The sequence below is a fragment of the Betta splendens genome, chromosome 21 (assembly GCF_900634795.4).
Source record: "Betta splendens chromosome 21, fBetSpl5.4, whole genome shotgun sequence".
NCBI lineage: Eukaryota > Metazoa > Chordata > Actinopteri > Anabantiformes > Osphronemidae > Betta > Betta splendens.
Window position 1 is genome coordinate 4,494,255 of NC_040899.1, and position 20,773 is coordinate 4,515,027.

The 20,773-nt window shown below is 43.0% G+C and overlaps 2 protein-coding genes across 3 annotated transcripts; one reads left to right on the plus strand and one right to left on the minus strand.

The window, feature by feature from the left end:
* Nucleotides 1-391: 391 nt before the first annotated feature.
* On the minus strand, nucleotides 392-15,152 carry fhip1b (FHF complex subunit HOOK interacting protein 1B). Its single transcript, XM_029136301.3, has 12 exons — nucleotides 14,688-15,152; nucleotides 11,055-11,496; nucleotides 9,606-10,004; nucleotides 9,201-9,431; nucleotides 7,500-7,745; nucleotides 6,945-7,112; nucleotides 6,547-6,626; nucleotides 6,070-6,236; nucleotides 4,555-5,919; nucleotides 4,042-4,220; nucleotides 3,448-3,610; nucleotides 392-3,361 (listed from the first exon to the last, which is right to left on the minus strand). Exons 2-12 carry the CDS (start codon nucleotides 11,181-11,183, stop codon nucleotides 3,051-3,053), a joined length of 3,438 nt encoding a protein of 1,145 aa, XP_028992134.1. The 5' UTR covers nucleotides 11,184-11,496; nucleotides 14,688-15,152; the 3' UTR covers nucleotides 392-3,050.
* On the plus strand, nucleotides 13,680-19,170 carry cnga4 (cyclic nucleotide gated channel subunit alpha 4). Of its 2 annotated transcripts, XM_055504945.1 has the most exons (9): nucleotides 13,680-13,735; nucleotides 15,968-16,025; nucleotides 16,120-16,271; nucleotides 16,436-16,537; nucleotides 16,621-16,727; nucleotides 16,807-17,387; nucleotides 17,501-17,746; nucleotides 17,935-18,100; nucleotides 18,220-19,170. In XM_055504945.1, exons 3-9 carry the CDS (start codon nucleotides 16,135-16,137, stop codon nucleotides 18,945-18,947), a joined length of 2,067 nt encoding a protein of 688 aa, XP_055360920.1. In that variant the 5' UTR covers nucleotides 13,680-13,735; nucleotides 15,968-16,025; nucleotides 16,120-16,134; the 3' UTR covers nucleotides 18,948-19,170. The 2 variants fall into 2 exon arrangements, with proteins under 2 accessions (XP_055360920.1, XP_055360921.1); XM_055504946.1 differs by lacking the exons at nucleotides 13,680-13,735; nucleotides 15,968-16,025; nucleotides 16,120-16,271 and having other exon boundaries at nucleotides 16,436-16,520; nucleotides 18,220-19,169.
* Nucleotides 19,171-20,773: the final 1,603 nt, after the last annotated feature.

Consider the following 20,773-nt stretch of genomic DNA (forward strand, 5'->3'; position numbering starts at 1 on the left):
AAAAGCAAGGTTCCATTTTAGCAAATCATATCCTGCCCTGAAACCAAGTTGATATAGTTTAATTCAAGCGCTTTGGTTTGCAGTATGGTTGCATGTGATACAGATACTCAGCACTTAATATGCTCTGATTATGGCAAAACCAGAAATCAGAAATGTTATTTTAACAAATTGAAGGATCAGTTGTAGTGTTTAAGTCTAAACGAAAATCAACAAGACAAATGTATTTGTAAAGCTTAACTTTAGGTTTGCTGCTCTGCAGCATTATCATCATTTAACGGATACAGAAAATAATCAAACAAACCTAAAATAGGTAATACAAGGATTCTGCATTCACCACGGCTGAGGTGAAGGTTGATGCAAATATAATTTTACCCAATTAAAGCTCAAGCAATTCATTCCCTCGAGCAGAGCATGGTTTTTACTGTGTGCCGGCCAAAATATAGGAAGTGATGCTCCGGCATCCAGCTGTGATAGCGACAGCGTTATCACAAACCACAAGGACATTTATTTTTCAACCTCACTGCTTGATTCATTGTAAGACATGTTTCCATTTCAGGTCTGTTGAGTCATCATCATCTGACTGTGTTATAAAGAAATGCCCCCTTCCAAACTGTCCAGGCCTTTGTACTGTAGACTTACACATGAGAGTGAAAGTGAGCTCTGAAAATGACTGCAGACTGCAGAGAGGCTTAATGCGCCATAACACCATGTGGAAGAATCAGGTTAAGGAAAATTCTAGTTACAACTTGTTTTTTTTCATAGGTGTGATATTGGTTCTACTTTCACCTCTGCAAAAGCCACAGCACCAGTGAGTGAGTATTGGTGATTCTGTCTGTTTTCTCTGTGTTTGGCCACTGTCACTGTTTCCAACTGAGAAGTGTGACACGAAACTCTGTGACTGCTTGTGCAGAGACGCTGGGAGTTACTGGGATTGTCTTTGGTGTCCATGGAGGTGTCACATAAACACAGATCACTGAAACTGCTTCATTACAACGTGAATGGTTAAATAATGAGCATCTACCATCATGCTCAAACTACGACCCACCAAAAAAAAAACAAACAAAAAAACGGTTAGTTAAAAATCACAATCTCAAGTGTAAACATAGTAAAACCTGATGCGCAGTGGGACTTTGTGTCCTTTTCCTGTACGAGGAAACCATCTCGTTCTGAACACATGGACACGGAGGCTAGGTGAACAGATGGACGTGCGGATGGCAGTGCATAAAAAGTGATTTCTCTAGCAATTTAATTACCCGGGTGCAAACACTGGGTGTGAAACGGGTTCTTGTTGCTGCTGATCTCTGCAGGCACTGGGATGAGTCACTAACCACTAAACCCTACTGCTAATTTCAACTCGGCACAAACTCTGTTCTGCTATTTAATTATGTTATCGTAAATCTGTCTTTTACTACCATGCAGAAACTCTTAACTAATGTTACTTCAAAAACCTGTTGGGTGGTACAAAATGTCTACAAAGTCCATAGAAAAGTGACTTACAGCATTGATGACTCACTAGACGATTGTGGCAATGGCTTTAACAAGTTAGGAAGATGAAAGGTGTCTAAAACTTGTGGGATTTGGTTTTATAGAGAAGACTGCAGGGCGCCAGGCAGCTCATCTACTGCTAAAAGTTAAGATGTGCAAAATAAAGAATTTCATGAAGGACCTGGAATCGGGTACATGGATATTACAATACAGTCATAGAGGAGAATTGTTTCAATTGACAGGTTCTTAACGTTTAAGCGTTTTCTCACAATGTCTATGAGAGGAATTAGAAAACTACTAAGATATTACAGTCCAGTAATAAAAACCTACCAGCATGCACCAATTCCCAGCCTAAAAATGTTGCCTTGTATTGTGGCAAAAGTTTTTAACACTGATTGGCCGCAACATTCAACCTCAAAACGTAAAATAACTCAAATGGCACAGACTCCTCCACCCCCCATGCACAGTTACACTTAGTACCTAATAATGAAATGAAGAGACAGTAGCTATGACACCAAACAACACATGGGTGTTTGTATGAAAAAGAAAAACAGCAGCATGTTATGTTCTAAAGACGAACATTTTTCTCAAATGAAATCAAATCAAATTTCTCAAATGATAATAAAAAAAAAATAGATTCCCAAAACATCTTCCCTTCTTGCCCTGTTATCATAGCCTCAGATCTTAAAAGAAAATACTAAATGAAGAGTAAAGCAGGGCTGCCTTTTTAATCCCACAGCCTCTTATGGGAACAGCTCAATGACTTGTTAATGGCCCGAAGAGACGACATCCCCAAAAGGAGTCATTCTTTAAAATCAACGCCAGACACAGCAGCTCCGTTGCTGATATGTCTAGAATATGGTGCAAAGATAAACATTTAAAATGAGACTCGAGCTAAAACGCGTTCCTTTTTTCGCGTCTGGAGTGGAGCTCGTGCTCTACGGGAGACAATGTGCCACTCTCCTCCACTTGTGTTTTCCAGTTTTCATCCTCTTCCTAATTCATAGAAAACTAAAACTGAAAAGCCGCCTGGGTGCTGTGATGTCAATGATAATGTTCTGTTGGCCAGTCTTTGATGACAAAAGCTGAGCTTATCGAATATGAATGATCCAGACTATTTTGGTGTTTTGCCGTGACTTTGCGTCACCTGTGTACCAGCTGAAAACACCCCTCAAACTAAAAAGACAGAGTATCAACTAGCACCAAATGTGTGCACCTATGTCATTAATCTGTGGCTTTACTGTGTCACACTATACCATGATGTGGTATGTGTATTTACAAGCTCGAAGGTCTCGAATGGGAGACTTTGAGGATACAATGCAAATATAGTACATGATTATGCACATACGTTTACAGATGAGGACGTTTGTTTCAGTCCTATAGATATCCTATAATGATTTTGGTACAAAAACGCAGCGGTTTTCCTCTTGTTTTTCCGGCTTCAGTGACAGACAGAAGTGTCTCAGTGCTCCAGCTTGTCCTCTGGTGATGGGAGAGTCGTTATCATTAAGGTCTATGCACAAAGAGGAGGCTGGGAGCTACATTTAAAGGAGTCTGTTTACCGACTATTCTTCTGCTCCCTGGCTGTGAGGGAAGGGCAGGCTGACGGCGTGCTCTTGAGCCAAGGCGGCCAGCTCCTTGAGGAACTCGCAGAAGATGACCGCACAGTACACGGCGTTCTTCACTCGCAGTGCTTCGGCTTGTTTCTCCAAGCTGGACGCCGCCCCAAAGCCAGTGCCCTTGAACAGGGCGCTGTGCAGTGATTGGCCGCCGTCCCGTACGTGTGCAAGTGCCAGCTGAGCGGCGTGCCGGGCCCGGGTCGGGCTGTTGGTGTGGCGAAGGATGAGGTCTCCGAGAGAAGGCTTCCGACTCTTCACTAAGGCACAAAGTATTACGTTTAGGGGAACAGGGCTTGACACACTAGTGTGCAGATTTGGATTAGGGGACAGTTCCTCTACTCACCCAGAGAATCAGAGCGCCGTAGGGGGGGCGCCGCAGCAGCTGAGTCGGTCCAGTCCACTTTACCTCGGGCCACCAGGTACTGCTGGGCTTTCCTTAGCATGGCAGGGAACTCCTCATGAGAGGCTGCAAACGCCTCAATGCGGTTCTTCACAGAACCTAGAACCTGAGGACAGTTGAAGAACAGACTTTGAGTTTTGAATGATACTTAACTGTTTTACTTTAGCTGAACGGCGAGTCAGTCAATATTTAAGGGTCTAAGGGAAAGTAGGACTCAGTGTACAGTGTGTACTAGTCATTACATTCTACAGCTGACTTTACCTCCTTGGTTGTGTTGTGAGTGAGTGAGAGGATGATTCACTTTACTAAATTAGTATCCCTTTAGAGTAAGAACAAATTTCTATGCAAATATCACTGTGGGCCTGATGCTTTTGGAAGAAAAGCAAGCACAGAAGTAAGGTGGGCTGGAAAAGGACAACCAGGCCGTTCTAAAAACACATACATTCTGAGTTTCTCTGATTTGTCATGACCTGAGCTCAAAGAAAGCACTGGAGACATGTTTTTATTCGAGATTTAGTTTTAAGGTGGCGTTTTTACCTGAATCAGCGACTTGACGCTGGGCTGGAAGACCATGTTGGTGTTGAGCAGGAAGGAGCGTAGGAGTGGCTGGGGATGGCAGGCCAGCTGGGCCACAATGCCCGTGAGCAGGATGTTGACGTACAGAGAGTTTTGGAGCATGTTCTCCAGCTTGGCAAACAGCACCACAATGAATGGACCTGCACAAAGAAAGATTAATGGACCAATGATACAGTGTGAGGATGCACAGGCGGAATCGAAGACATCTTTTACACCTTTTTTGGAAATAGGTGAGGTGTTGTGGAGGCTGTGAAGCTGTGAAACACAGGCATCAGGGTTCTCCAAACAGCTTGTGAAGGTTAAACAGGGACAATTGGTTTCTAAACCATTTCACACTGATGTTGATGCTGTGTGGTGAGTGAAAAATATTTGTGTGGCAGAAGATATAATTGTCTTGATTAAGAGACTTGAGGCAAATGAAAGTGCAGAGCATTGTTGCATATTTATACAGGGTTCTAACAAATCCAGTCTCACCTGTGTAGGGCTGAGAGGCAGCCTGATGCAACGGTCTGGCAGGACTACACAAGTCTCCCTTGGCTTCACCCATCAGCTTAGCCTCAACTGTAGAGGACAGCTGCTGCTCCTCCTCCTGCTGCTGTTCAGCCGTCACACACTCTGTGGCTGGTTCCTCCTGCTGGCAGGCTGCTCTGATGCGCTCCTCCACCCGGTCCTCCAGCTCCCTCAGTTCCTGCGTGAAGGCTTCGATGCTGATGCCCTGACCGTTGGAGTCTCCGGAGGGCTGTGGGTCTTCTGGTGCCTCCTCCAGCAGCTCCTCAATCAGTCTCTCTACAGATTGCTGTCTCTGGTTGTCCTCTGCGAAATGTGATATTGCACTATGTGGGCTTGAGGTGTCACTGGCCAGCAGTTTGGCATCCGATGTTGCCTGGGTGATGGAGCCCCGAGGCTGAATCTGTTTCAGGCAAAGGGAGGTTGCATCACTGATGTCACTGTTGCTAAAATTGGCCTGTGGGACAGTTGTGCAGCTTTGGGAGGGGCAGGTTAGTAGGGATCCATTTTGATTGGCATTTTCATCCAGATATTGCTGCTCGCCCAAGTCTCTCTTCACTTTCTTCACCTCCAGTCCCCTATCGCGGCTGTCTGAGCATCTGTCCCCCTGCCCCATTGTTCCATTATACATGGCTTGGTAGCTAACGGTGATGGCAGTGGAGGGAATGTGAGGATCCGGGGATGAGACTGAGTGGGAGGTCGATAATGGGGTTGCTGAAGACGACGAGGACGGGATGAGAGGAGGTACAGGTTTGGGCAGGTGCTCCTCTCTTTGCAGACTCCGTTTCTTGGAGCGTGGCGTGAGGCTGATGCAGTTGTTTTTGCCAATTGTGACGTCCCACTCTCCACTGTCCCGCTCCGAGCTGCTCCACTCAGACCGAGCTGCAGCCACAATGGCTGCTCTCTGTTGGCCTGGAGGGGTATGACTGTTTCCTCCCTGCTGTAAAGAGAAGTGCTCAGGGAACATAGCTATGGAGGGGTTGGAGGTAGGTGGAGGTGGAGGAGGAGGGGCTGTGTTTGGTGAGGGGTGTTCTCCATCATAGGGTGCTGACCAGTCGCGGCAGGCCCAGGAACAGAGCTCGATGCCCCGCCGGGCATCTCTGAGGTATTCCAAATAACCCGAGTCCCAGTCCAGACTCTCGGAGTGGGTCTGCTGGTGCATTGGGCTGTCAGGGGACAAGGGGTGAGAGCTGGAAGGGCCTGATGAAGGCTCCATGCTGGTAGGGGTGGGTGGACCCCCTCCACTGCTCTGTTGGCGCATGAAGAAAGCCAAGCGAGAGGGAGTGCTGGGTCTGGGTGGGGCCGGAGCCTCTGTGCTAGGACTGCTCAGTACTGAAGCATAGAGTATGAACAAAATAGGGGAAATTAGTAAGTCATAAAATCTACTCGCCTCACAAAAGACTTTTACCCACTCACATGTGTTTTGAGTATTTGTATAAATATAGTTCTGGTAACTACTTTCTTGTTTAATGTGTTGTTCACCTTTTCCCCAGAATGCATCCTCCTCCCGCTCAGCAGAGGGCGCCACATTCATCCGGCAGCACTCTGGGATCAGCGACAAGAACTTGTCTGCAGACTTTCCATAAATATCCGTCTCCCTGATGGCGCGCCGTTGACTCAGCATAACATGGGTACAGGGCAGTAGATACCTGGGAGGGAACACACTTACACAGTAAATCCCCACTGAAACTTAAAAACCATTGGTTAGTGAGAAACCTTAGCAGACTGAGCTGTGGGGACCTGAGTCATTTACCATGTTTGCTACTCTGGTTTTGGCACGACACAAATCCTGGTCACACACTGCAGTCAAACTTTAGCGAACACGTCAACTACCATTTAGTCATTCCAAAGGTAACATACCAACGAGTGCAGTCAGGGGCAGCAGGATGTTTGTTGTCACCATGAACGATTACAAATGTGTGCCTATTAAAAGATTGAGACTTAAATTGAAGCATGTACCTGAGAACGAGCTGCAGCATGATGTCTTCACAGTGCAGGGATAAAAGAGTTTTGAAGAGGCTCAACGATACCATGCAGAGCTGCAACACATCATTAGAAGACATTCAGTACCAGAGACAGATAACACATATCTATGTGTTAGTTACCTATAACAAAGATGATCATCATTTGGTTGTGATTCACATGCGGTTCTTCTTAAACCATAGATTATACTTTGTTAACAAATAAACATGTTACATAAATATTATTTATGATTCAGATAAAACGAATTCTGTGTTATGCTGGAGTCGTATTTATTCAATGTTTGCTCTCAGCCCACTCACCACCCACACTACCAGGTTCATGTGAAAGCCTCCAGGCTCACTCATACACACATATATGTATATATATATACAAACCCTTGAATTGCTGCTGATGCGTGTGAGGAGTGTGTCCAGGATAGTATCATTGTCGTGGTGATGCAGCAGGATGAAGCGCAGGAAGGTTTTGAGGAGGGAAGTCTCTGTCACACTACGTAGGAAAAGGTCCAGGTAGGCGGTGCTGGCGATCATCTCGTCCACTGACGACTACAAACACAGAATTGGTTTCAAAAGTGCGGAAGAGGACAATGACAAGTGCCCTGTGAATAGCTGATTTAAACCAAAAAACATGCAGGACACTGTTAAATAACTGCTTTGACTCAGACTCTGACTAATTTGTTGGACCACCATACAAAATGTCTTCCAGAAACTAACCAAGTTATCAGTTTTCATCAGGCACACAATTTGGTTCTAATTTGTTTACCCAAATCATAAAAGGAAAATGAAATCTGCTAATAGGGATGTAGTCATGAGATACGTTATGCTCTAATTGCAAAATGCAACTTTTGAGAGTTAAAAAGCAATTAACTGGCAACAGTGAGGTTGCACGCAGAGCAACCGTCATCATTTCGCTGCACTTTATAATTTCCCTACCTTATGCAGGGCAGGGCCCATGACTGGCACAAGGAAGCCATTGTGGAGGTAGTCTAGGAGCTGAGAGCGAACCAGGGGGTGAGCCACCTGCACCACTGCGTTACAGAATTCCAGTGAGTTCATGAACAGGACAAGCGATGACACGCCGATCCAGTCCTCCCGCCGCAGGGAGTGCCAGTCGTCCCCTCGGACCTCAATCTTTCTGGGCAGAGAGGAGTAGAGTGCGCTGAGGCCTGTCGCCAGCACCTGAGTTCAGGTAGGAAGCCTTCAGTTAGGATGCTGAGACAAAGCGAGACACCGCTTCAAAAAATTGCACTAAATAATAAAACGTGTAAAATTTTTTAATTGCATATACTGTTCAGGTAAAAGCTCTATTACTACAAGAGTGCTTGGGCATTTATCATGTGTCTTTCGCATTATTGTTTACAGGAGAAGCAAAAATTTGTATGAATGGGGGAACCTTGAACCCACATCCCAACCAAAACAGACTGCACAGCAACTACTAAAACCCAGACGGAGAGGAGCAGTTGGTTGTTGATGCCATCTCTGCTGGTCTTCTACACAGTAAGTAGGTCAGACTAGAGCAACTAGACATGAGGAGCAGGGCTGAGCCAGTGAACAGGCAAATAAAAACACAAGTGACAATGGGATTCTGCTGAATAATCACAGTACTTGTTAGAATGAAAAATAGAAACACACACACACACACACACACACACACACACACACACACACACACACACACACACACACACACACACACACACACACACACACACACACACACACACACACACACACACAAACACACACACACACACACCAATCAGTAAAATATAGCTCTTTAATTACACCTAGTGGGACAAATAGGAAACTACAGCACAGTAACAAAATAATGATTTATTTACACGACTAATCTACTCTTTTATGCCTTTGTGACATCATGCGGTTAAGTTTTAAGGTATTGTGTTGACTGGTCTCACTAGTATTTTAGATGATACCAGTTACATAACACAGAGGTACAGTAGGAGTTTATGTGAGGTCCCATATTTCCATTTTATCCATTTATTTCAAACATAGCATGTTTGCTGCTGGGTGGGATGTTTTTTTTTTGTGTACAGGAAGCCTTCTAAGTTGAGACGACACTGTTTGGATGTAGATAAGAACGAATGGCTTGTCTGAGTGCAAAGTCATTAACTTCCCCTTCCACTATCACACAGCATCACTGATGCATCAGTCACACACACACACACACACACACACACACACACACACACACACACACACACACACACACACACACACACACACACACACACACACACACACACACACACACACACACACACACACACACACCTTTCTTAACAGCAGTGTTGAAACAAGCCATGACCGCAAGCTTGAGCTGTCCTTAAATAGCATGTCCTTCAAGGGTAGGTCATATCCACTTGTATATCATTCTGATGGCCTGCAATAGCCAAAGCCGATCATAAACGATAGAGTTGAGCTTGATATATTGCGGAAAAACATTGCTTGGCAAAGTGAATTAGAGTTCATTCAAATAATCTAGAATATAAGGTAACTCGATAAATAAATGTGTGGCTGGCTGTACTGCCAAAGGTTTAGACCGAGTCACAACAGCTTTCACATCCGTATGTTCGAACATGGCACCATCAAGTTTACTGAAACATCACCACTCACTGGGCAAAAGTAGGAGTTCTCAGCGATGTAGCGGGCCACAGCCTCATTGCTGGCAGAGGCCGCCATCACCAGCAGCAGTGCGTCTCTGGCCTGCTGTCCAATGGCTCCATCCCGGTGAATAAATGGCACGAGGAGGGAGAAGATCAGAAGGTTGGTCGACCCCTGCTGGGCTGGAGCTGCACGGAACAACATTTCTAGGACCACTGGCTGCCGGGCCATCGACACACAGACCTGGTAAGCAAAGAGTCACAGTGGGGAATTATAGTGTAAAAAAGTAAAAGTACTGATGAGAATTAGAATTGGCTTAACTGAACCAAAACCAGTCCGGTTTGGTTCATGTCTCGATATTTCTTCAGTTTTACAGCAACCTGAAACTATCAGAGGAGGTTGGAGATTCATGTGTACCTGATTGAGCAGCAGTACAAGGCTGTTCTCCAAGGCTGAAGGGCAACCGAGTTCTGGGTCCGCACAAGCTCCCAGCAGCCTCAGGAGGGGATGGAGAATGGCGGTGTGCTGCAGCAGAGGCTGCTGAGACTGGCCGATGAGCATCTCAAACAGTTTGAGCAGTGCTCCTTGGCTGTCTGGGTCCAGGCCACGGCGGAGGTGCCACTGAACCAGGTGCTCCAGAATATTCTCAGTGACCACCAGCTCCAGTATGGGGCCTATGGGTGGCACACTGCCCTCTGCGTTGTCAGCGGGCCGCTCCTCTGCCAGAAGACACAACATCTGGTCGGTGTGATTCCTCACGGCTGTCAGGTCATCGCTGGAGGAGGATGGTTCATGCTGCTCCAACACCCAAGACACCTGAGTAAACAAAATGATTTAGTGTTCTATTTGAGACACTGACAGGTGTAGTGTAGGTAAAATAAACAGCTAATTTCCTTTTAGCTGTTTTTTTTCCAGGGCCCTGATACTACATGATGTAGTGGCTGTGAGTAGTGTACGATCTGGGACACATATAACAAGACAAACAGGTTAATTAATCTGCAGACCCTAGGTTCTTTCTACTACGACAGGTCAGAAAGTCTATTTGTGTCGTTGGGACTCTTTTGAGATGCTGAATGTAGCGATGCAAAAACTGAACAAATTCAGAAGCTCCTCTCTCATAACATGTATCATGAGATCTACCAGTCAGCGTGACTGGAACAAAAATTAATTTGCAGATCTAAAAGCGGCTCGTGCAGATAGGGGATGTGCGTCTTAGGTCATTTACCACACATTAAGCCACTACAGCACTGAGAGTCAGAGTCCCAACAAATACTATGGTGAGAACTAATTTGGTAGTACGTTACAACACGGTTTTCCTTTAAAGCAGTTGTTACACATTTTTCACCTGCATTTAGATATAGCTCATGAACACTGATGGTGCTTTGTTCTCCCTCTACCCTAAACTCCTACTGTAAGTGCTCAGTACAGTATTAAGAATCCTGCACCTACATGCTGCAGTACATTATTATATTGCATATTGCAGATCTAATTTGCAACCTATTAAGTCTCCTGTATGTTCAATCTATAGCAAGATTACATATTTAGAAGTAGAAAGAGCAAAGTTGCAAAGCTCAGACCAATGACAATGACTTGGACTCCTTTTATTGCCTGAGAGCAAATTGAGCTGTTGGCCAGTGACGAGGCTCTGACCTATAAAACCTTCACTCAGTGACTGAACATGAGCCAATCGCACTGTTGAAGTAGAGTGACTGATTGACTAAACATAACAGCGGCAGTGGCAACTGAACGTGTGAAATTCCACATGGACAGCGTGTTATTATCACTCTAAAATTGTATCATTACTATAATGTCATTATCACAAACGCTTAATCCACATTCTGAAGAACAGGTGTGTCTCCAGCTCACCTGTCTCCAGTGGTTTTCAAACACCATGAGACATGTCTCTGGGTCTGCCGTGCAGGGGCTGGAAGGTGCGGCGCTCCGACCGGACCGACTCCCGGGACCCGGCGGTTTCAGCCTGCTCAGCCAGCTCATACTGGCCCCAGTGGCAGGCAAGTCCAAAGAACTCAATGGAGAGAGGACGGCTTCCGCTTATGTCAAAGTACAGATGCAACAGTAACCAGAAGGAAGGAGAAAAGGAAAGGATCAGGAGGAGGGAGGAGAGGAGGAGGATAGAGAGAGGGAGAGTGTATCTAGAGAGAGCTGCAGAAGGTCAGCTGAATGGGCAGGCACTGCCAGTATACGTCTAGGTGCCTTAGAAACCGAGTGGCCCCGTCCTCCCTGTAGACCCTGTCATCCAGTCTGAAGCCAACACCACTCCATAGCCAGTCAGGGCGGGCACTCTGGACTGAAACAAACAAACACGTGATGGACATCAGCATATAAACTCAATCAATAACACATCGATACAGCCTTTTAAAGCTCTAAACAAATGGTACCTTTTCCTACTACATGTCATTAAAACATGCTGTACTCGCCTTAGCTTGAGTTCTGAAAACATTAAGGAAGAGCTACTTTATTTAGGGCGGTTCCTGATAATAAGTTGTTAAGCAAACAGTGCTTTAAAACACACCTTCACAGGGCAGCTGTATGAAAAAGCCTAAATTCTACATGAGTGTACTGTAATGGCAGCAATAAAAGGAACTACTTAGGGTGGGAGTACACAATTATAGATGAACTAAGCACAAGTGAATGTGTGCTTCCGCTAGTATAACACAAGACATTATAGATTTGGAAAAAACCAAATGCATCACATTGGTGATAAATAAATAAGGGACACTGTTTACAGTAAGTACTCCTTTATTTCTAAGATGGCAGGGAACTGTTTCAACCAGCACGGAGCGTTTGTGTGCAACCGAGCAGCGCACTAACAAACAGACTCAGAAATAAATTACTTTTACTGAAGCGCTTCTGTGTTTTTAGGTTTCCCTAAACAAATGTAAGCCAGCATCTACAGCGTGTTGTTTCCAGGGAAACCACTCGGTCCACCTACCGGTGCACCTCCCACTAAACATAGGTGTTAGTACAGTACTTTTCTCTCTTCTTCAAGGATTAACCATTACACGTTTACATAAATGTGAGGACATGCGATACCTTTGCCACTGCACTTAGAAGAAGAGGCAAGCAAGTCCAATAGTACCTGCACAAAACCTCCAACCTGATTTGTCCAGTATTCCCACCCTTTCATGATTAATCTGTATATAAATCACATATCTCCTTGATACACCATCACATTTGCACAGCTCGAAAAATATACACACCTAGTTGTGTATTAGGTGATTATTGTGCGGATTATTTGGAAACAGCTGAACAGATGGATCTACAGTGGAGGAGTGGATTAGGCTGCAGGAGTGGTTTTAATGTGTGTGTGTGTGCGTAGTGTGTGTGTGTTATGCTTTTAGGTTTGCAATGACACAGCTGCTGACAACCTCCATGAATAAGCAAGCTGTAAAGTTTTCACAACAGCCTTTCAGGCGTAGTGAATCCCCCAAAAACTGATGATTAGTGGCATACTGTATAAGAGAAACCAGAATGCCACAGTTGCAGTTACTGGAAAATCTCATTTCCACTTAATAAAACGTATCCTTAACTGAGCTTGAAATCTATTTCTGAGAAAATGCCTGCTCTCATCTGATGAGTGTTTGAAAAAAGGCAGTTGGGTCAGACGTTAGTACAAGATCTGATGACTTCTTGTTCAGCCTTGTAGATTAAGGGATATTATGTGCTTTTCTTGTGCTTTGGATGTCTCATACAACTTGACAGCAGGAAACTGAAGCAAATGATAATCCTGTTGCTCAGATTGATTCACTGATAAAAAGAGAACTACCAAAAATAATGTTGACAAAATTGTTAAACTCAACTAACAAGAAGCTGACACTTTGTGAATCAGTGTACGATTAAGCATACATGTATTAACTTTCTAGTTGTCTGATCAGCATTTCAAACTTTCTGAATCCCACATTTACAGTAGGACTCTACCACAAACACAAACTTACAATGCATTTCATTTTCAGGTCACGTAGTGAGCATCATAAAAACACCCATAAAACGAGTTCAAAGATCAGATTCCATTAAGGGTGGAAGTATGTCAAGGAATGGAGATTCAATACGCAATAGCACAGCTTGTCTTAGCAATTATAATCTCAGACCACAAAGTCTAAAGGTCAAATACTTTAGACAGTGGAGAAAAAAAACTTGTTTCCAAACTTTCTGAGATACTGCATTGAATAAACTGCTAGATACTCTTACTTTCCACAGAAACCAAATGAACACAGGTGGGAAATGAGCAGAGGTCTTTGAAAAAGACACATTCACATTCCTCACATTTTTACTTTGGTCATTGCCTGAATTCAGTGCTGAACAATATAGATCCCATAATTTTGCAGTGAAAGAGCCTGTGTGTTTTCACTGCCACATGGACATGTGTGAATGTGTGTGAACTGAGGAGAAGTTTGCTTCATATTAAATCAAAATCCCAATTTGTAAGAGCAGAAACCATGACTGTTGTATTTCTTGCAGACTGTTTACGGACTCCTGTAACCACAACCCCTCACTGTGACAAACAGCACCTCAAACCACCTTCAAAGGTAAGTGCCAATTTACAATAATGTGCACAACAAAGATGTGTGTTACTTCATTCTGAAACATGTTCTGACAGAGTACATGTCTATTTACTTTGCAATGCACAGTGTAGATCACATTCTATAGGTGACATGTTTTAAACCAAAAAGCTGTCTATACTGTAATTCTGATGCAATTACAGTAGTAATACAACTTCTGTCAACACCCAAGTGTCTTTCAAGATGGTACAGGTATTTAATGTTTTATTACAGGAATCAATATACTAAAAATACACGAATGCATTTGTAGCATGTGTGTTTACAAAACCACTGCGGAGCTGATCAATTATGGATTTTGTAAAGACATATTCTTCTTTTTGTAAACACTGCTGACTAAGACTGTGAAATTAAGCCCCTGTTGTTTAATTGTCTGTGGTGATATAAATAAAATAATTTATGTGGAGCCAATTTACTGTAAGTGAACTACTGAGGATTTATTGGATGAAACATTACAGATTTTTTGCACATTAGAGAAGTAAAGAACCATTTGTAAATATATTTTTGACTAAATGTCAGCAACAAATAATCATTTATTTCATCCAGGGCACCACAGTGCATATGCTCAGTCAGTCAGACATCAATCTCTGCAGTATTTGGGCTCCTGCGTCCTTCCCCCTCTGTCTGACTGTTAGCGCACCTTAGGGGACAGAATTTTGCTTTTAAACTCGTTGATTCATTAACAGGGGATAGTTTTTATCTGATCTTGTGGTGATCATTCTGAAACACGTCCCATGTTAAACAGGCGAAGCGGCTCACGTTGGAGTCCGACGGAAAACAACAATCGATGTATATCAATGGCGAGATGATGTAGCAAGCTAACTAGTTCATACTGTAAATTTAGTTAGCAATCTTAAAAATGACAAACGCGCATATGGGTCACCATCGAGCTGAAAGAGCGATCCGCTCCAAAGTGGCTTACCTTGAATGCGTATTGGTCTCAGCAGTCGCTGCGAGGTGCTGATTTCCACGGAGACCTGCTAGCTGGCTGCTAGTAAGTTAGCGCTGGTGTGTTGCTAACGACTAGCTGCTAATGAATTCCACAATGTCAGAGCTGCAAACGGTTGACCGGGGCGAAAACAACCCGGAGACAAGTGGACAGTTAGACCACAGCGAGCCGGGGACGCTAACGAATAAACCACTCCTTCATGCGAGCTGCTGTGCATCCTGTTAGCGACACATAAACATCCCATTTGATGATTTCTCAGACACTCTCCCCTCTCCCGCGGCCATCTTGCTTTAACTCCTCCCACACAAGTTATGTGACTCACACCCACCGCACGAGCGGGTCCTCTCCGCCGCGCGAGGGGCTTCAAAGCGCCCGCTCGCTGCTAAACTGCAGGTGCGCACTGTTTCTACTTCCTCTGCTTCTACCACCATCAGCACCGCAGTCTCTACTCTTTATTCTATTATTTACTGCACTGTAGATGTAATAAAGGCAAGAGAGTAATAAATCCCAGAGGGAACTTTTTGAATCTTGAATGATTTGTGTATGTGTATTTACTTTTTTGATAAACAACCATATCGGTTGCTATAGTGCATAAAACCTGTGACGTCAACAACTTGTTGGTTTCTTCTTGCGCTTCAACGCTTTCAGACTCCTCCATTATGAACTGGCGGATTTTTTTTCCTTTAACCTCGGCTTTAGCAGCTAAAATATATCCAATATCTTTCATTTCTGCCGACTGACTTGGCCAGTGTAAAAACGGTTCGCTTTGTGCCTAAGTCACTGCAAGATGATGTGATTATATCAGCTATAAAGATTAGTGAATGTGTGACTGACAGTCATGCAAACACATGACTTGACACTAACTCCACTCTGATGCACAGATAAGCGTGTTTCTTTGCATCACGATCAGCTCCTCTCTTTTATCCTCCACGCGTTGACATTTCCATCACATTTAGATATTTTTGTCATCCTTTTTGCCAACCAAATTTCTGATTTTTTTCTGATAGTTGGTTGGTTGCAATCTATGTGTTAGCCAATATACAGTATTCTAATGAATATAATGAATTTTTCTGTTCCAACACTGGAGTTTATATTTGTTTGTACACGATTATTGACCATCGTACACTCCCTCTTGTTTGTGTTCTAGTCCAGTTATTGCAGCCTCCGGGATGTGCAGATGAATAACCTTCCTAGTTATGGGCAGGAACGATTCCCAGAGGACGTATGACATCTGTTGTGGTTTCCTTCCATAGAGACCAGCATCACCAGGGAGAAGTCAGCTGAAGCAGAGCTGGCTCATCATTAGGCACTGTACTGCTCCATGCAAGTCACTGAGCTTAACTGACTCTTGTAAGGGGAGGCAGAGGGCAAAAGTCAAAGTTATGTAAAAATGTGTTAATTCAAGGATGACTTTGAGAGAATGGATAAAACCAGAGGGAACCAGTGGCAGACGCTGCTCAGGCTGCAGGGAGCACAGACGCTGAACAAAGGAGGAGAAGATGGAGCCAAGGATGAAAAGAAACATCAAACCCCTCTGCCACTGAAGTTGAAAGTTAAGTGAGTAATAGTTAGACATTCAAAATGAAAATTGTTGTATTGTATAACATGGCTGATGTTTGTAATTTCTGGTCACAAGGGAACTAAACCTTTTCATATCTTATCTTTTGTATGATTAATTGTTGCCATCCGCCTGCTCTTGATCCATTATGGTTTTATTTCAGCTGGAAGGACTGGGTGGTCGACCCAGCAGAACAGTTTTATTATGTCTGGCTGCACATCATGATCTTTCCCATTGTCTACAACTTGGTGATTATTATTTTAAGGTACATCATGTAGAATATGATATGAACGTTATCGTTATCTGTGAGTACGAGTCCTCAAACCCAGTCTGGTTATGTCTTTTCAGGACGTGCTTCGCTACAATAGCCCTCAGCTACCTGCCCATGTGGCTCACACTGGACTATCTGTCAGACTTCATGTATATGCTTGACATGCTCATCACTGTTCACACAGGTAAATATGTCCATCAGATAGATTTGTCACTCTTGGTGCCAAACCGTGTTTATGACTAGTTGTTGAACCTTCTCTTTAGGCTACTTGGATCAGGGCATCCTAATTAGGGACCTAGCTCAGCTGAAGAAGCGCTACCTCAGCTCTAAAGGTTTCTTAAGGGACGTTGCTTCCTTATTGCCCACTGACTTCCTCTACTTTGTCTTTGGCATCCAAATCCCACTGGTGAGGATCAACCGCTTTCTGCGTTTGCCACGTCTCAACGAGGCGCTGGATCGCATGGAGACGATAACCTCCTACCCCAACACGTTCCGCCTCTCCAAGCTGATGATCTACATCTTTGTGTTGACCCACTGGAACGCCTGTCTCTACTTCGCACTGTCCAGCTACATGGGCTTCGGAAGAGATGAGTGGGTCTATCCCAACATCACGGGTGATTTTGCCACCATGCGTCGCCAGTACTTCCACAGCTTCTGGTTCACTACAAAGATCCTCACCACAGTAGGGGACATTCCCATGCCTGACACAGAAGAGGAGTTCTTGTTCATGATCGCAAACCTGCTCATTGCTGTGCTCGTGTTCGCATCAGTTGTTGGCAACGTCGGTAATGTTGTCACGAACCTAAGGGACCGTGATAATATCTTCTTCCCCAACCACGAGCTAGTAAGTCGGAGGAGGTGTTTCTGAAATTAGTCTTCCTTCTGGTGAAACAAACAGAGTTTGATCTAAAATTGAAAATGAATGATAATCAAAAGTCTTTTTTATTCTGTAAACAGGTGAAGGCATATCTGCGCAGTCATCACGTAAGCAAGGAGCTGCGACAGCGTATCGACAACTGGTACCAGCATCTTCACATAAACAAGAAGATCATACGGGAGAATGAAATCCTGCAGCAGCTCCCCGTGTACCTGAGGACGGAGATTGCCGTCAGCGTTCACCTTCCGACACTCTCCAAAGTTACAATCTTTCAGAATTGTGATAAAAGTCTACTGGAGGAACTGGTGCTTAAACTAACACCTCAGGTCAGCAAGAAAGGCAGCCTGAATAGTTAAGGTACCTTTCATAGGCAAGTGTGAATCAAGCAGATGGTGAAATACGCTGTTAAAGGTAGACAAACAATGTGTATGCATTCAGCCCTGTTGCCTTTTTAAGAAGATTATTTCAGGTAACACCTGGGGTTAAAGAGCTTGTCACACCTTTGGCCTTACAGGTGTTCAGTCCAGGAGAGTACGTCTGCAGGAAAGGAGACGTGGGCCATGAAATGTACATCATAAAAGAGGGAAAACTTGCAGTTGTAGCAGATGACGGGGTCACAGAGTTTGCTGTGCTGAGCGAAGGAAATTTCTTTGGAGAAATTAGCATCCTCAACATAAAAGGTAATGTGAAGTATTGTGTATTTGTTGTCTTGAATGGTTGAAGATTTATTCATATATTGTTTTTATATGAATTTATAAAGCAAAAATATTTTAATGACCTCCCAAATGTTTTCTTTTAGGTAACAAGTCAGGCAATCGTCGCACTGCCAACATTAAGAGCATTGGCTATTCTGACCTTTTCAGCTTGTCCAAAGAAGACCTGACAGATGTCTTATCTGAGTTCCCTGCAGCAAAACGTCACCTGGAAGAGAAAGGAAGACAGATCCTTACTAAGATGGGCATGCTTGAGGAAAGTGGGCAAGGAGAGGAAAGGGAGGAAGAGACCGTTGAAAACAAAGTAAAAAGGCTGGAGGATACTTTGGAGGTCCTGCAAACAAAACTAGCTCGACTTATAGTGGAACTAGAGTCCAGCAATCGAAAGATGCAGGCCAGGGTAGACCAGCTTCAGTGGGAGCTGGCAGCACCGGAGAGTCAGGCACCAGAAGATGGGGCAAATGACGAAGTAGCCCAGGGACGAGGGGAAGGGGTTGGAGGAGAGCCTGGATGGGAACGAGAGGAAGCAGAGGGGGAGGAGGAGGAAGGTTTGGATGCACAGATAGAGGCACAGGGGCAGGCTGAGGGTGACAACGATGTGACCAAAGAGGGAGATGGAGAGAGCACTAAAAGTACAAAGGAAGATCTGGAAGTGATGAAAGAAGATCAGTTTGGCCTAAATTACCCATACGATCACAAAAAGAAAACAGGGGACGACACCCCACGGAAAGGAGACGGAGCCGAAATTGAACCTGAAAATGCGAAAGAGGAGGAAAGTGGAGAGAGAGGCTGTGAAGATGGTAAAGAAGACTGACAAAATAAAATTCAACTTTTCAAACGATGTTTTTGCTTTATACCTCTAGATGGAAGCATTGCATCCCCAACTGTTGAACGTAAACGTCTTAATTTTTAAATTAAGAGACATTACGATATAAGTTAATAAGTGGGCTGAAGTATTGCACTGTTGTATTTCTATGTTTGTTCAGTTAACATATTAAAGTTTGACTTTAATTTTTAAGAAAGTATTCAGTGTCTGATGCTGCAGGAGCTGCATTTGCCTTCCATTTTCCAAACAAAGTAAAAATATAATTAGTTCAAACAGCTTTTGCTTACAATGTTTGAAAAAGGAACCTTTATAAATATAGTACTTTAACACTGGCAGACATTAATGTATAATATATTTGTTTTTATTGTGTTTTAATAGTGTATTCTGATTCTGATTAGAACTATTTAAACTGGGTAAGTAAAGGTTAATTTAATGTAATGTAAATATTATATAATATTATGTAAGAAAGTATAATGTGGTTCCTGTTTACATAGTTCAGCTTGCCATGATAGATAGATAGATAGATAGATAGATAGATAGATAGATAGATAGATAGATAGATAGATAGACAGACAGACAGACAGACAGACAGACAGACAGACAGACAGACAGACAGACAGATTAACTTTATTGATCCCACGGCAGGGAAATTCAATTCTTGCAAGAAGTGCAGGATTGCAAGAAAAAGGATAATAATAATAATAATAATAATAATAATAATAATAATAATAATAATAATAATAATAATAATAATAATAATAATAATAATAATAATAATAATAATAATAATAATAATAATAATAAATATTTATTTCACAGTAGGCACATGGTTTAAGGGTTACTTTAAGTTTTAGTAAAACATCTCAATAGTTCCAATATCACATTTATTTCACAACAAAACTGCTCTTTACGCCGGTTGGCCCTTTAATGACGCACAGTTTACGCACTTCCCGGAAGTACGTTGGGGACACAGGCCCCATCGATTCAACACAACTGCATACATAAGCACTTACTAATAATGCGAAAGAGGAGGAAAGTGGAGAGAGAGGCTGTGAAGATGGTAAAGAAGACTGACAAAATAAAATTCAATTTTTCAAACGATGTTTTTGCTTTATACCTCTAGATGGAAGCATTGCATCCCCAACTGTTGAACGTAAACGTCTTAATTTTTAAATTAAGAGACATTACGATATAAGTTAATAAGTGGGCTGAAGTATTGCACTGTTGTATTTCTATGTTTGTTCAGTTAACATATTAAAGTTTGACTTTAATTTTTAAGAAAGTATTCAGTGTCTGATGCTGCAGGAGCTGCATTTGCCTTCCATTTTCCAAACAAAGTAAAAATATAATTAGTTCAAACAGCTTTTGCTTACAATGTTTGAAAAAGGAACCTTTATAAATATAGTACTTTAACACTGGCAGACATTAATGTATAATATATTTGTTTTTATTGTGTTTTAATAGTGTATTCTGATTCTGATTAGAACTATTTAAACTGGGTAAGTAAAGGTTAATTTAATGTAATGTAAATATTATATAATATTATGTAAGAAAGTATAATGTGGTTCCTGTTTACATAGTTCAGCTTGCCATGATAGATAGATAGATAGATAGATAGATAGATAGATAGATAGATAGATAGATAGATAGATAGATAGATAGATAGACAGACAGACAGACAGACAGACAGACAGACAGACAGACAGACAGATTAACTTTATTGATCCCACGGCAGGGAAATTCAATTCTTGCAAGAAGTGCAGGATTGCAAGAAAAAGGATAATAATAATAATAATAATAATAATAATAATAAT

Excerpts from the sequence above, each read along its gene's own strand:
- fhip1b (XM_029136301.3), bottom strand. The coding sequence starts at position 11,183 with ATGAGCTGGCTGAGCAGGCTGAAACCGCCGGGTCCCGGGAGTCGGTCC. Across the intron at positions 7,113-7,499 it reads TGGGCCCTGCCCTGCATAAG|TCGTCAGTGGACGAGATGAT; the intron begins GTAGGGAAATTA and ends CTGTGTTTGTAG. Across the intron at positions 5,920-6,069 it reads GGATGCATTCTGGGGAAAAG|TACTGAGCAGTCCTAGCACA; the intron begins GTGAACAACACA and ends TCTATGCTTCAG.
- cnga4 (XM_055504945.1), top strand. The coding sequence starts at position 16,135 with ATGGATAAAACCAGAGGGAACCAGTGGCAGACGCTGCTCAGGCTGCAG. Across the intron at positions 16,272-16,435 it reads CCACTGAAGTTGAAAGTTAA|CTGGAAGGACTGGGTGGTCG; the intron begins GTGAGTAATAGT and ends GTTTTATTTCAG. Across the intron at positions 16,538-16,620 it reads TTGGTGATTATTATTTTAAG|GACGTGCTTCGCTACAATAG; the intron begins GTACATCATGTA and ends ATGTCTTTTCAG.